The sequence below is a fragment of the Cherax quadricarinatus genome, chromosome 6, assembly GCF_038502225.1.
Source record: "Cherax quadricarinatus isolate ZL_2023a chromosome 6, ASM3850222v1, whole genome shotgun sequence".
NCBI lineage: Eukaryota > Metazoa > Arthropoda > Malacostraca > Decapoda > Parastacidae > Cherax > Cherax quadricarinatus.
The window spans coordinates 27375378-27392344 of record NC_091297.1 but is presented as its reverse complement, the minus strand read 5'-3'; the positions used below and the strand labels follow the sequence as shown (position 1 = coordinate 27392344).

The 16967-nt window shown below is 45.9% G+C and overlaps 1 protein-coding gene across 2 annotated transcripts in view; it reads right to left on the bottom strand.

Moving 5' to 3' along the window:
- Window positions 1-16967, bottom strand: part of pigs (pickled eggs) — an 802884-nt gene that overhangs the window by 681757 nt on the left and 104160 nt on the right. For both annotated transcript variants that reach the window (XM_070081188.1, XM_070081194.1), the window contains exon 3: window positions 8895-9123. In XM_070081188.1, coding sequence (XP_069937289.1) covers window positions 8895-9123 — 229 coding nt within the window. The remainder of the gene's footprint in view (window positions 1-8894; window positions 9124-16967) is intronic.

The window sequence follows — 16967 nt, the reverse complement described above, 5'->3', positions numbered from 1 at the left end:
CCCCTCCCCCTGGCCCTCACGAGCCTCGCCTTCTAATCTCATCCATAATATAATAATAATAATAATAATAATAATAATAATAATAATAATAATAATATCTTTATTTCTACAAGTACATGTACAAGGTATACAGTCCTAGCTGACATCAATGACATACTACTATATAGAAAGACGCTTGTTATGCAGAGCATTTCGGGCAAATTAGGTTAATTTTGTCCCAGGATGCGACCCACACCAGTCGACTAATGCCCAGGTACCTATTTTACTGATGGGTGAACACAGACAACCGGTGTAAGGAAAAACACCCAATGTTTCTACCCTCGCCAGAAATCGAACCCGGACATCCACCGTGTGAAGCGAGAGCTTTAGCCGCCAGGCCAAGGGGCCCCAGTTTCCTCCGACCATCAAGAGCACACTGCCATCAATACTGTGCTAATAATAATAATCTCTATACAAGTACATGTACAAGGCATACAGAAAATAGATGACGTGAGTGACATAGTACTATATAGAAAGCCGCCGTTAATTTTGTCCCTAGGATGCGACCCACACCAGTCAACTAACACCCAGGTACCTATTTTACTGATGGGTGAACAGGGAGAACAGGGAGAGCAGGTTTCTTATGGAAACATCTCCCAATATCTCCACCCGTACCGGGAATTGAATCAAGAACCTCAGTGTGTGAGCCGAGTGCGCTAGCACTCTAGCAATGGCGCCAGAGTGTGACACACTACTCACCTGGTTATGTTGGCTGTGGCACATTCATAGCTCCTGGCCGCCGTCTACAAACGGTGCTGCTTGCCTCGACAGCCCGATCATTCCTAGTTTAAAAACTGACTACGCTATTTTTCTCTGCTGTCTTCATATTCATTGTTCAACTTGATGAATATACTGACACGGGACACACTAAGTATTTCCTAACATCACTGTCGCTCATCTTCATGTTCAATATACTAGAAAGTAGGCTCATCTTCACCAAGTGTGTTGTGTCACCACGTACACCACCAGTGTGTTGTGTCACCACGCACCCCACCAGTGTGTTGTGTCACCACGTACACCACCAGTGTGTTGTGTCACCACGTACACCACCAGTGTGTTGTGTCACCACGTACACCACCAGTGTGTTGTGTCACCACGTACACCACCAGTGTGTTGTGTCACCACGTACACCACCAGTGTGTTGTGTCACCACGTACACCACCAGTGTGTTGTGTCACCACGTACACCACCAGTGTGTTGTGTCACCACGTACACCACCAGTGTGTTGTGTCACCACGTACACCACCAGTGTGTTGTGTCACCACGTACACCACCAGTGTGTTGTGTCACCACGTACACCACCAGTGTGTTGTGTCACCACGTACACCACCAGTGTGTTGTGTCACCACGTACACCACCAGTGTGTTGTGTCACCACGTACACCACCAGTGTGTTGTGTCACCACGTACACCACCAGTGTGTTGTGTCACCACGTACACCACCAGTTTGTTGTGTCACCACGTACACCACCAGTGTGTTGTGTCACCACGTACACCACCAGTTGTTGTGTCACCACGTACACCACCAGTGTGTTGTGTCACCACGTACACCACCAGTGTGTTGTGTCACCACGTACACCACCAGTGTGTTGTGTCACCACGTACACCACCAGTGTGTTGTGTCACCACGTACACCACTAGTGTGTTGTGTCACCACGTACACCACCAGTGTGTTGTGTCACCACGTACACCACCAGTGTGTTGTGTCACCACGTACACCACCAGTGTGTTGTGTCACCACGTACACCACCAGTGTGTTGTGTCACCACGTACACCACCAGTGTGTTGTGTCACCACGTACACCACCAGTGTGTTGTGTCACCACGTACACCACCAGTGTGTTGTGTCACCACGTACACCACCAGTGTGTTGTGTCACCACGTACACCACCAGTGTGTTGTGTCACCACGTACACCACCAGTGTGTTGTGTCACCCCATACACCACCAGTGTGTTGTGTCACCACGTACACCACCAGTGTGTTGTGTCACCACGTACACCACCAGTGTGTTGTGTCACCACGTACACCACCAATGTGTTGTGTCACCCCGTACACCACCAGTGTGTTGTGTCACCATATATACCACCAGTGTGTTGTGTCACCACGCACACCACCAGTGTGTTGTGTCACCACGTACACCACCAGTGCGTTGTGTCACCACGTACACCACCAGTGTGTTGTGTCACCACGTACACCACCAGTGTGTTGTGTCACCATATATACCACCAGTGTTTTGTGTCACCACGTACACCACCAGTGTGTTGTGTCACCACGTACACCACCAGTGCGTTGTGTCACCACGTACACCACCAGTGTGTTGTGTCACCACGTACACCACCAGTGTGTTGTGTCACCACGTACACCACCAGTGTGTTGTGTCACCATGTATACCACCAGTGTGTTGTGTCACCACGTACACCACCAGTGTGTTGTCACCACGTACACCACCAGTGTGTTGTGTCACCACGCACACCACCAGTGTGTTGTGTCACCACGCACACCACCAGTGTGTTGTGTCACCACGCACAACACTATTGTGTCACCACGCACCCCACCAGTGTGTTGTCACCACGTACACCACCAGTGTGTTGTGTCACCACATACACCACCAGTTGTTGTGTCACCACGTACACCACCAGTTGTTGTGTCACCACGTACACCACCAGTTGTTGTGTCACCACGTACACCACCAGTTGTTGTGTCACCACGTACACCACCAGTGTGTTGTGTCACCACGTACACCACCAGTGTGTTGTGTCACCACGTACACCACCAGTGTGTTGTGTCACCACGTACACCACCAGTGTGTTGTGTCACCACGTACACCACCAGTGTGTTGTGTCACCACGTACACCACCAGTGTGTTGTGTCACCACGTACACCACCAGTGTGTTGTGTCACCACGTACACCACCAGTGTGTTGTGTCACCACGTACACCACCAGTGTGTTGTGTCACCACGTACACCACCAGCGTCTCTTTGACACAAAAATACCAAAAGTCTCGTGCCAAGAAGAACGTCACCAGAGATGACAACCGTGAAGATGGAACTATCTTACCTGGTGACTATCTTACCTGGTGACAATCTCACCTGTCGACTATCTTACCTGGTGACTATCTTACCTGGTGGCTATCGTACCTGGTGACTATCTTACCTGGTGACTATCTTACCTGGCGACTATCTTACCTGGTGGCTATCTTACCTGGTGACTATCTTACCTGGTGACAATCTCACCTGGCGACTATCTTACCTGGTGACTATCTTACCTGGTGACAATCTCACCTGGCGACTATCTTACCTGGTGACTATCTTACCTGGTGACTATCTTACCTGGCGACTATCTACCTGGTGACTATCTTACCTGGTGACTATATTGCGTGAGACTAATTTCCTGGTGACCATCTTACATGGGAACTATCTTACCTGGTGACTATCTTACATGAGGACTATGTAAGATAGTCCCCAGGTTCGGGGACCGCGGGGGCGCCGACCCCCGGAATTCCTTCCAGGTATACTCCAGGTACTGTATGTTTCACAACACATGTAACTAATGAGTACACATATGTTGCTGACACATGCAGTAGTGACACATTCTAACTTCTGAATGTGTATACAAATATAATTAATGTAAATAAGATTTGTTAAATCGAATGTGTATGACATGCTATCAAAGCTAGGAATAACATCTGGCATTATTGAACGTACGGTATTGCTATTATTATTATTATTATTATTATTATTATTATTATTATTATTATTGCTGCTATTATTATTATTATAATTCTTCCTCTTCTACTTCTTCTTCTTGTTCTTATCATTATTATTATTGGTGTTAATAAGATATCTTCTTACTGTGTGTTTCTTGGTGTTGACAAGATGATTTTCTCCTGCTCTTCTTGGTGTTGACAAAATGTCTTCTTACTGTGTGTTTCTTGGTGTTGACAAGATGATTTTCTCCTGCTCTTCTTGGTGTTGACAAAATGTCTTCTTACTGTGCTTCTTGGTGTTGACAAGATGATTTTCTCCTGCTCTTCTTGGTGTTGACAAAATGTCTTCTTACTGTGCTTCTTGGTGTTGACAAGATGATTTTCTCCTGCTCTTCTTGGTGTTGACAAAATATCTTCTTACTGTGCTTCTTGGTGTTGACAAGATGTCTTCTTACTGTGCTTCTTGGTGTTGACAAGATGTCTTCTTACTGTGCTTCTTGGTGTTGACAAGATGATTTTCTCCTGCTCTTCTTGGTGTTGACAAAATGTCTTCTTACTGTGCTTCTTGGTGTTGACAAGATGATTTTCTCCTGCTCTTCTTGGTGTTGACAAAATGTCTTCTTACTGTGCTTCTTGGTGTTGACAAGATGATTTTCTCCTGCTCTTCTTGGTGTTGACAAAATGTCTTCTTACTGTGCTTCTTGGTGTTGACAAGATGATTTTCTCCTGCTCTTCTTGGTGTTGACAAAATATCTTCTTACTGTGTGTTTCTTGGTGTTGACAAGATGATTTTCTCCTGCTCTTCTTGGTGTTGACAAAATGTCTTCTTACTGTGCTTCTTGGTGTTGACAAGATGATTTTCTCCTGCTCTTCTTGGTGTTGACAAAATGTCTTCTTACTGTGCTTCTTGGTGTTGACAAGATGATTTTCTCCTGCTCTTCTTGGTGTTGACAAAATGTCTTCTTACTGTGCTTCTTGGTGTTGACAAGATGATTTTCTCCTGCTCTTCTTGGTGTTGACAAAATGTCTTCTTACTGTGCTTCTTGGTGTTGACAAGATGATTTTCTCCTGCTCTTCTTGGTGTTGACAAAATGTCTTCTTACTGTGCTTCTTGGTGTTGACAAGATGATTTTCTCCTGCTCTTCTTGGTGTTGACAAGATGTCTTCTTACTGTGCTTCTTGGTGTTGACAAGATGATTTTCTCCTGCTCTTCTTGGTGTTGACAAAATGTCTTCTTACTGTGCTTCTTGGTGTTGACAAGATGATTTTCTCCTGCTCTTCTTGGTGTTGACAAAATGTCTTCTTACTGTGCTTCTTGGTGTTGACAAGATGATTTTCTCCTGCTCTTCTTGGTGTTGACAAAATATCTTCTTACTGTGCTTCTTGGTGTTGACAAGATGTCTTCTTACTGTGCTTCTTGGTGTTGACAAGATGATTTTCTCCTGCTCTTCTTGGTGTTGACAAAATGTCTTCTTACTGTGCTTCTTGGTGTTGACAAGATGATTTTCTCCTGCTCTTCTTGGTGTTGACAAAATGTCTTCTTACTGTGCTTCTTGGTGTTGACAAAATGTCTTCTTACTGTGCTTCTTGGTGTTGACAAAATGTCTTCTTACTGTGCTTCTTGGTGTTGACAAAATGTCTTCTTACTGTGATTCTTGGTGTTGACAAGATGTCTTCTTCCTGTGTTTCATACCTTCTGGCACCTGACGTCATTCACTGTCTCTTGTCAACATCCGGCCAGGTGTCTTGAAGGAGACTAAATCTCTTATCTCACCTGTCCCATCTAGGACCCCCTCCGTCAGTGATAAGACCTTGACCACACTGACGTGACTCAGACCAGGTCTTCAAGACCACACTTAGAGAGTCAGACCGGGGTTCAACACTGACCTGGTCGTCAAGACCAGACTGGCAGGTCAGACCCTGTATCACCGAGATTATCTCCCATAGCAGGTCGTCAAGACCACACTGGCCTGAGCTGCTACAGGCTTAGGGCAGAGCAGGATACCAAAAAAAAAAAAAAAACTGAAAAAAAACACCCACATTTCTCGACCCCGCTACTGTGACTGTCAGGTTATTGTGGGTTAGTTGTAAATTGTTACAGCCAAGGTATTGTGGGTTAGTTGTAAATTGTTACAGCCAGGGTATTGTGGGTTAGTTGTAAATTGTTACAGCCAAGGTATTGTGGGTTAGTTGTAAATTGTTACAGCCAAGGTATTGTGGGTTAGTTGTAAATTGTTACAGCCAAGGTATTGTGGGTTGTAAATTGTTACAGCCAGGGTATTATGGGTTAGTTGTAAATTGTTACAGCCAAGGTATTGTGGGTTGTAAATTGTTACAGCCAGGGTATTGTGGGTTAGTTGTAAATTGTTACAGCCAGGGTATTGTGGGTTAGTTGTAAATTGTTACAGCCAAGGTATTGTGGGTTGTAAATTGTTACAGCCAGGGTATTGTGGGTTAGTTGTAAATTGTTACAGCCAGGGTATTGTGGTTTAGTTGTAAATTGTTATAGCCAGGGTATTGTGGGTTAGTTGTAAATTGTTACAGCCAGGGTATTGTGGGTTAGTTGTAAATTGTTACAGCCAGGGTATTGTGGGTTAGCTGTAAATTGTTACAGCCAGGGTATTGTGGGTTAGTTGTAAATTGTTACAGCCAATGTATTGTGGGTTGTAAATTGTTACAGCCAGGGTATTGTGGGTTAGTTGTAAATTGTTACAGCCAGGGTATTGTGGGTTAGTTGTAAATTGTTACAGCCAGGGTATTGTGGGTTAGTTGTAAATTGTTACAGCCAGGGTATTGTGGGTTAGTTGTAAATTGTTACAGCCAGGGTATTGTGGGTTAGCTGTAAATTGTTACAGCCAGGGTATTGTGGGTTAGTTGTAAACTGTTACAGCCAGGGTATTGTGGATTAGTTGTAAACTGTTACAACCAAGGTATTGTGGATTAGTTGTAAACTGTTACAGCCAGGGCACTGTGCGTTAGTTGTAAACTGTTACAACCAAGGTATTGCGGGTTAGTTGTAAATTGTTACAGCCAGGGTATTGAGGGTTAATTGTAAACTGTTACAGCCAGGGTATTGAGGGTTAGTTGTAAACTGTTACAGCCAGGGTATTGAGGGTTAGTTGTAAACTGTTACAGCCAGGGTATTGTGAGTTAGTTGTAAACTGTTACAGCCAGGGTATTGAGGGTTAGTTGTAAACTGTTACAGCCAGGGTATTGTGGGTTAGTTGTAAACTGTTACAACCAGGGTATTGTGGCACTTCACAAGCAATACAGGCTACCCCGTGTGGAGTGGCACTGTGTGGAAAGTGTTACTCTGTGTGAAGTGGCACTGTATGAAGAGTGGCAGTGGAGAGTGGCACTGTGAGTGGCACCCCCACATTAGAGCGCCGGGTGAGGTGGAGCGAGGATGGGTAATACTGAAACAAAAGTAATAAGTCTTACAACGTCTCACCGACAAGGTGAGTCTCTCCAAGTGACCATTGAGTCAAATGTTGTGTTAGGTTCTCGCTGTTATACATACACAGGATATATACACCGAGACGTGTGTATGTCTCTCAGTTTATATACAGTGAAAGTTCACCTTAATCCCTATTTTAGAAATTAAAGTATTCTTGTCTGGTGATGAATGTACGACACAGCCTAAATGACCCTCGTGAAGTCGATAGGCTTCAAACATCATTAACCAACCGACTGTTTAGTTTACCAAAAACAACATTGCGACTAACTTGAACCCATGTCGTTTTGACCCGCATCATAGTGAGCGAAAATCACATGACGCTCTAAGCCACAAGACCACCAAATCCTACAAGAATCAAGCACCCAGCAGTGCTAGGTGTTTTACCGTGATCCCAGGACATACGATGGTTTGGGTGCCTCAGAGCTAATTTCATTCTACTCCCCGTTTGGCTATACTCGCCTCCACGAGCAGTAGATATATTATTGTAACCACGAAGTTTTACCTATTCGGCATCAGTGTGTCATCAGGAGGTAACTTTGAGAAAACTTTCCCTCATTTCCTCCGTTGCTACTCTTGCAACACTGCATAGCTCCTGGTGACGCACGGAGACCTGTGAAAGTACTCGAGCTGAAGATTTCCATTCCCCGTAGTTTGTTTTGCATTCTTAAGATCGCCTGTCTGTGATTGTATTGTCAATCTTTTTGACTCACTGTCAAGATGTTAGAATCAAATACTTTGGTTCATGAACATTTTTCATTGTTATAGTAAGTATGGAGTCATAAATATGAGGTGATGAAAATGTGTAGGAGGAGATGCAAGGTGATAATACAACTTATGGTTGCATAATACAGCCAATACAACTGATGGCTGTATTATACACAATGATACGAGAAAGCTGCAGTGTGACTGGTGTTCGATCGATGACGTCAGGGTAATTACACAAGGCGATTTACAACGAATTATTCTGTACTTTTCCTGTTAAATGTGTAGGAAAATTGCCTGTGCAGGTAGGCTGCGGCGGACACTACTTATCCGCACTCACTGTGACTGAGACTGGCTCTTCACTGCCAGCAACTAGCACTCACCACGGCTCTTCTCGCAACATATTTTAAAACGCCAGTGGCTGATGTTTTGTTGAACGTCAAGCATTCTACTTTTAGCATTATATTCCCCGAATTTTACTAACTGAAAGATAAACCACCACGTGTAGATCGCCAAGTGCTAGAGACGAACTGGAATCTAGATAACTGTCACTTCAGCATTCTGTCTTCTCAAAACATATACAGAGGTGAGGATGATATTCTCGAACCGCAGTAATTTCAAGTCCCAGGGTAAGATATAGCACCCTGCGGTAACATGGCAGTCGGGTAAGAGGGAATACTGCACAACTCGCGTGACTGAAGCCAAAATAAAAACATTTCTGCCATTTAGCGGGGTAAGAGTAGAAAGACATACATCAAACGTAGTGAATGGCAAGCACCAGCTATGGCCAGTGACACAGCCAGCAGTGGCCACAGTGACACACCAGCAGTGGCCACAGTGACACAGCCAGCAGTGGCCACAGTGACACAGCCAGCAGTGGCCACAGTGACACACCCAGCAGTGGCCACAGCGATATAGCCAGCAGTGGCCACAAGAAGCACCAGCCAGCCGAGGCCACAAGAAGCACCACAACACTACACAGGTACTCACCATTTCGTCGAGACTCTTGAGGTCGTTGGTGATGATCTGAGGCTGTGGACCATAGAACATCTTGGGAGGCTCAGGCGGCGACAGGTCGTGGCTGTCGTGATTCCAAGACTCGTCTTCACCGTTCAACTGACCACCGTTCTCAGCACGCTCTTCAGCCAGACGTTCCTGCTCTAGCTCCCGGTCAATGTCAGCCTCCATCTGTACCAACAGAGGAGCTGCCATTCCGAACCTGTATCACAAAATGCTAAATTAAACTTCTGCACGGTTCAATACTTCAATTATTATTATCATTATTATTTTATGGATGACTGATTTTTTCTTTTATGTCTTTCCTCCATTTTCTCGCTTTTATTTCGCTATTAACACTAGAAGGTCTCATCCACTCGACTTCAAAATTTCAACACTGGTGTACGGTAACTAGAGCAAAATTCTTGGAGCAACTGCCTTGTGAAGGTACCTTATGACCAACGTTACAGAACCCATTTCCGGTTTCCTGGAATAACTCCAAAAGTTCAAAAAAAAAAATGTGTCCCTTAATTCGATAAAGACAGTGAAATTCAAGTGTGTTGGAGCACATCTCTAAAGTTTATTTTTAAAATAGTTATTTTTTTTATTCCTGTTAAATATATACGAGTCTACCTCTGAAGAGTTTCAATATTTAATGGGTGATATATATTTTGACCAGGATAGTTCCCATTAGCTTTAGTTTGTGTGTGGGCAAATTTGTTCATATAATAAATTAGTTTATAAAACTTGAAATTGATGGAATCCTTGTGAATAACTGGAGACTGACTCTTCTGTGTTATCCACAGAGCAACATTCACTTTATTGCGCCACATATTTCCCAATTTAATAATTTTATTAAAATAACGATTCTGATTTCCATTCAGTAATTAAAGACAGCCTCGTCTTACCGGCGTCAGAATATTACGGGCCACAAGTGATGTGGTCCAGAAGGGTGACACTGTAAGTTCAGACTTCGGAGGCACAAATTTGAAATTATAATGAAAATATTAAAAAATCTTGGAATCAAATACTGGGGAATGCCTTTGCCGATAAATTTCAAACTTTCAGTGTTGATGGGATTTATTAAGAGAAAGCTTTATATTTTTTCACTTTGGGCTGCTGTAACTTTTAAGCTGTCAATTTAACAAATAAATTGGTTTCCATGTAAAAAAAACAGATAATGGCTCTTCTGGGCTAGGCTTGACTATATGACTATTACTGATTCTATGTCATCACCGAAGGCTCTTGACTTGCATAATGACTCTAACAACATACTCAATGGAGAAACCAGTTATAGATAATCACAAATCCTGGAAAAAGGGAATTAATATACAGTTGTTATAGATTCCATCACACGCTGGATTACACCTTCATGATAAGGTTGATAAGTTAGCCGAAGAAAGTACCCTGAAGTTAGTAGATAGTTTAATATCTTTATTATGCACCCTCTGAAGGAAAATGTAAAATATAACTCTAGTGTATCTATGTCTAGCATTATGAATAACATTAGGAGAGAAGTAAATATTGAAACAATGTTATAGAAATGCAGTTCGAAGCCTAAGTTGATCAGTAACACACTAAAACAACTGGAAACTAGTCTATGTAACAGCCACTGGAAGTTAATCTGTGTAACAACGACTGGAAGCTACTCTAACAGCACTTGAAGCTAGTATATATTACAACCACTGGAAGCTAGTCTATGTAACAGCCACTGGAAGCTAGTCTATGTAACAATACTAGAAGCTAGTGTACATTACAATCGGTGGAAGCTAGTCTATGTAAAAACCACCGGAAGCTAGCCTGCTATCCTATGTTACAATACTAGAAGTTAGCGCATGTTACAAAACTGGAAGCTGATCTATGTTACAATCACTGGAAGTTTATGTAACACGATCAACAACAGAGTTCTGGTCAGTAACGACACCTCGCTCCACTGTGTACCTCTCCAGTGTTTATACCCAGAGAGCTTATTTTAATCCTTAAATACATTAGGATTTTAAAGTGAACTTCAGGGTTAATAACTAGGTACTTCCTAGCCTTTGTAATCCTTCCTCCCAACACACTACACTTTCTTCTCCAATTTCTAACGACATTTTCCTTAACATTTCTCAAATGCTTATTCTCTCTAGCTCCTGTCCTCGTGACCTTCCCTCCTCTCCGAGAATAGGTAATAATGAATGTGCCTGGAGCTAGTATGTTGGAAGCATTTTACTCTCAGAGGCAGTGCTAGTACACTACGTAGGAAGCATCTTACTCTGAGGCAGTGCTAGTACACTACGTAGGAAGCATCTTACTCTCAGAGGCAGTGCTAGTACACTACGTAGGAAGCATCTTACTCTCAGAGGCAGTGCTAGTACACTACGTAGGAAGCATCTTACTCTCAGAGGCAGTGCTAGTACACTACGTAGGAAGCATCTTACTCTCAGAGGCAGTGCTAGTACACTACGTAGGAAGCATCTTACTCTCAGAGGCAGTGCTAGTACACTACGTAGGAAGCATCTTACTCTCAGAGGCAGTGCTAGTACACTACGTAGGAAGCATCTTACTCTCAGAGGCAGTGCTAGTACACTACGTAGGAAGCATCTTACTCTCAGAGGCAGTGCTAGTACACTACGTAGGAAGCATCTTACTCTCAGAGGCAGTGCTAGTACACTACGTAGGAAGCATCTTACTCTCAGAGGCAGTGCTAGTACACTACGTAGGAAGCATCTTACTCTCAGAGGCAGTGCTAGTACACTACGTAGGAAGCATCTTACTCTCAGAGGCAGTGCTAGTACACTACGTAGGAAGCATCTTACTCTCAGAGGCAGTGCTAGTACACTACGTAGGAAGCATCTTACTCTCAGAGGCAGTGCTAGTACACTACGTAGGAAGCATCTTACTCTCAGAGGCAGTGCTAGTACACTACGTAGGAAGCATCTTACTCTCAGAGGCAGTGCTAGTACACTACGTAGGAAGCATCTTACTCTCAGAGGCAGTGCTAGTACACTACGTAGGAAGCATCTTACTCTCAGAGGCAGTGCTAGTACACTACGTAGGAAGCATCTTACTCTCAGAGGCAGTGCTAGTACACTACGTAGGAAGCATCTTACTCTCAGAGGCAGTGCTAGTACACTACGTAGGAAGCATCTTACTCTCAGAGGCAGTGCTAGTACACTACGTAGGAAGCATCTTACTCTCAGAGGCAGTGCTAGTACACTACGTAGGAAGCATCTTACTCTCAGAGGCAGTGCTAGTACACTACGTAGGAAGCATCTTACTCTCAGAGGCAGTGCTAGTACACTACGTAGGAAGCATCTTACTCTCAGAGGCAGTGCTAGTACACTACGTAGGAAGCATCTTACTCTCAGAGGCAGTGCTAGTACACTACGTAGGAAGCATCTTACTCTCAGAGGCAGTGCTAGTACACTACGTAGGAAGCATCTTACTCTCAGAGGCAGTGCTAGTACACTACGTAGGAAGCATCTTACTCTCAGAGGCAGTGCTAGTACACTACGTAGGAAGCATCTTACTCTCAGAGGCAGTGCTAGTACACTACGTAGGAAGCATCTTACTCTCAGAGGCAGTGCTAGTACACTACGTAGGAAGCATCTTACTCTCAGAGGCAGTGCTAGTACACTACGTAGGAAGCATCTTACTCTCAGAGGCAGTGCTAGTACACTACGTAGGAAGCATCTTACTCTCAGAGGCAGTGCTAGTACACTACGTAGGAAGCATCTTACTCTCAGAGGCAGTGCTAGTACACTACGTAGGAAGCATCTTACTCTCAGAGGCAGTGCTAGTACACTACGTAGGAAGCATCTTACTCTCAGAGGCAGTGCTAGTACACTACGTAGGAAGCATCTTACTCTCAGAGGCAGTGCTAGTACACTACGTAGGAAGCATCTTACTCTCAGAGGCAGTGCTAGTACACTACGTAGGAAGCATCTTACTCTCAGAGGCAGTGCTAGTACACTACGTAGGAAGCATCTTACTCTCAGAGGCAGTGCTAGTACACTACGTAGGAAGCATCTTACTCTCAGAGGCAGTGCTAGTACACTACGTAGGAAGCATCTTACTCTCAGAGGCAGTGCTAGTACACTACGTAGGAAGCATCTTACTCTCAGAGGCAGTGCTAGTACACTACGTAGGAAGCATCTTACTCTCAGAGGCAGTGCTAGTACACTACGTAGGAAGCATCTTACTCTCAGAGGCAGTGCTAGTACACTACGTAGGAAGCATCTTACTCTCAGAGGCAGTGCTAGTACACTACGTAGGAAGCATCTTACTCTCAGAGGCAGTGCTAGTACACTACGTAGGAAGCATCTTACTCTCAGAGGCAGTGCTAGTACACTACGTAGGAAGCATCTTACTCTCAGAGGCAGTGCTAGTACACTACGTAGGAAGCATCTTACTCTCAGAGGCAGTGCTAGTACACTACGTAGGAAGCATCTTACTCTCAGAGGCAGTGCTAGTACACTACGTAGGAAGCATCTTACTCTCAGAGGCAGTGCTAGTACACGAACCACCACACACCCATGTACTTTACAATTTACTATGCAGTTCCTTATTGCCGTTGTTACTTGTTGCTTTTGTTACTTGTTGCTGCTGTTCCTTGTTGCTGCTGTTCTTTGTTCCTTGTTGCCACAGACGCTTGTTGCTGCTGTTGCTTGTTGCTGTTGTTCTTTGTTGTTGTTCCTTGTTGTTGCAGTTGGTCGGTGTTGCAGTTGGTCAGTGTTGCAGGTGGTCGTTGCTAGAGGTGTTAGTAGTGACAGGTTCTCCGGGTAATAACAACTCTCACATCTTCCTTCACACATTCTTTTATCTTAGTAAAATACGAAGCCTCACAATGTGCTTAACACAATATTTCTCTTCTTAGACTTTTTGTGGACAATTATTTAACAGAATTTCCTGGATACCTGAATAATCAACCTCCGTCCCTCCACCACCCTTCCTCCATCACCCTCCCTCCACCACCCTCCCTCCACCACCCTCCCTCCACCACCCTCCCTCCACCACCCTTCCTCCATCACCCTCCCTCCACCACCCTCCCTCCACCACCCTCCCTCCACCACCCTCCCTCCACCACCCTTCCTCCATCACCCTCCCTCCACCACCCTCCCTCCACCACCCTCCCTCCACCACCCTCCCTCCACCACCCTTCCTCCATCACCCTCCCTCCACCACCCTCCCTCCACCACCCTCCCTCCACCACCCTCCCTCCACCACCCTCCCTCCACCACCCTTCCTCCATCACCCTCCATCCACCACCCTCCCTCCACCACCCTCCCTCCAACACCCTCCCTCCATCACCCTCCCTCCACCACCCTCCCTCCACCACCCTCTCTCCACCACCCTCTCTCCACCACCCTCTCTCCACCACCCTCCCTCCATCACCCTCCCTCCCCCACCCTCCCTCCATCACCCGCCCTCCATCACCCTCCCTCCACCACCCTCCCTCCATCACCCTTCCTCCATCACCCTCCCTCCACCACCCTCCCTCCACCACCCTCCCTCCACCACCCTCCCTCCATCACCCTCCTTCCACCACCCTCTCTCCACCACCCTCACTCCACCACCCTCCCTCCATCACCCTCCCTCCATCACCCTCCTTTCACCACCCTCCCTCCACCACCCTCCCTCCATCACCCTTCTTCCACAACCCTCCCTCCATCACCCTCCCTCCATCACCCTCCCTCCACCACCCTCCCTCCACCACCCTCCCTCCATCACCCTCCCTCCATCACCCTCCTTCCAATTCCCTCCCTCCACCTCCCTCCCTCCACCACCCTCCCTCCACCTCCCTCCCTCCACCACCCTCCCTCCACCACCCTCCCTCCACCTCCCTCCCTCCACCACCCTCCCTCCACCTCCCTCCCTCCACCACCCTCCCTCCACCTCCCTCCCTCCACCACCCTTCCCCACTACCCTCTCTCCACCACCTTCCCTCCACTACACTCCCTCCACTATCCTCCCTCCACCACCCTCCCTCCACCACCCTCCCTCCATCACCCTCGTTCCACCACCCTCCTTCCACCTCCCTCCCTCCACCACCCTCCCTCCACCACCCTCCCTCCACTACCCACCCTCCACCACCCTCCCTCCACCACCCTCCCTCCACCTCCCTCCCTCCACCACCCTCCATCCACCTCCCTCCACCACCCTCCATCCACCTCCCTCCCTCCACCACCCTCCCTCCACCACCCTCCCTCCACGTCCCTCCCTCCACCTCCCTCCCTTCACCACCCTCCCTCCACCACAATCCCTCCACCACCATCCCTCCACCTCCCTCCCTCTACCACCCTCCCTCCACCACCATCCTTCCACCTCCCTCCCTCTACCACTGTCCCTCTACCACCATCCCTCCACCTCCCTCCCTCCAGCACCCTCCCTCCACCTCCCTCCAAAGAAAGGAGGGAGGAAAAAGTGTTTTTTTTTGGGGGGGGGGGTAGGATAAGGAGCAAAATAGTTAAAAAAAATATTCAGTTTTTTCCGTATGCCAAAGTTTTAATATAGGATCAAAGTTAACATTGTAAGATAACTGTTAAAAACCGAGGACTGATAATGTCACTTAGTTAACCTAGGTATAATTAAGTGCTGTCCTGGGTTAGTGAGAGACACACTAGAAGTGACCAAGGTTGTCTACACAGGCATCATTTCACTGCTGTACAGTCAGATATGTGACTGATGAAGGTATCTTCAACAGTGAAAATATGAGAGTTCAGTGAAGCTTCGCTCAGTGCTTCAGCACTCTCTGATTTATACTTTATATCTCACAGTTATGTAGGTTGTAACTGACTATCTTGTCAGGTACAAGACAACTTAACCTAACCTGACATGGCCTAACCTAACCTGACATGACCTAACCTAACCTGACATGACCTAACCTAACCTGACATGACCTAACCTAACCTGACATGACCTAACCTAACCTGACATGGCCTAACCTAACCTGACATGACCTAACCTAACCTGACATGGCCTAACCTAACCTGACATGACCTAACCTAACCTGACATGACCTAATCTAACCTGACATGACCTAACCTAACCTGACATGACCTAACCTAACCTGACATGGCCTAACCTAACCTGACATGACCTAACCTAACCTGACATGGCCTAACCTAACCTGACATGACCTAACCTAACCTGACATGACCTAATCTAACCTGATATGACCTAACCTAACCTGACATGACCTAACCTAACCTGACATGACCTAACCTAACCTGACATGACCTAACCTAACCTGACATGACCTAACCTAACCTGACATGACCTAACCTGACATGACCTAACCTAACCTGACATGACCTAACCTAACCTGACATGACCTAACCTAACCTGACATGGCCTAACCTAACCTGACATGACCTAACCTAACCTGACATGGCCTAACCTAACCTGACATGACCTAACCTAACCTGACATGGCCTAACCTAACCTGACATGACCTAACCTAACCTGACATGACCTAACCTAACCTGACATGACCTAACCTAACCTGGCATGACCTAACCTAACCTGACATGACCTACCTAACCTGATATGACCTAACCTAACCTGACATGACCTAACCTAACCTGACATGACCTAACCTAACCTGACATGGCCTAACCTAACCTGACATGACCTAACCTAACCTGACATGGCCTAACCTAACCTGACATGACCTAACCTAACTTGACATGACCTAACCTAACCTGACATGACCTAACCTAACCTGACATGACCTAACCTGACATGACCTAACCTAACCTGACATGACCTAACCTAACCTGACATGACCTAACCTAACCTGACATTACCTAATCTAACCTGACATGACCTAACCTCACCTGACATGACCTAACCTAAGCTTACCTGACTTGACCTAACCTAACCTGACATGACTTAACCTAACCTGACATGACCTAACCTGACATGACCTAACCTAACCTAACCTGATATGTTTTAACTTAACCTAACCTGACATGACCTAACCTAACATGACATGACCTAACCTGACCTGACCTAACCTGACCTATCCTAACCTAGCATGACCTAGCCTAACCTAACCTGACATTAGCTAACCTAACCTGACAT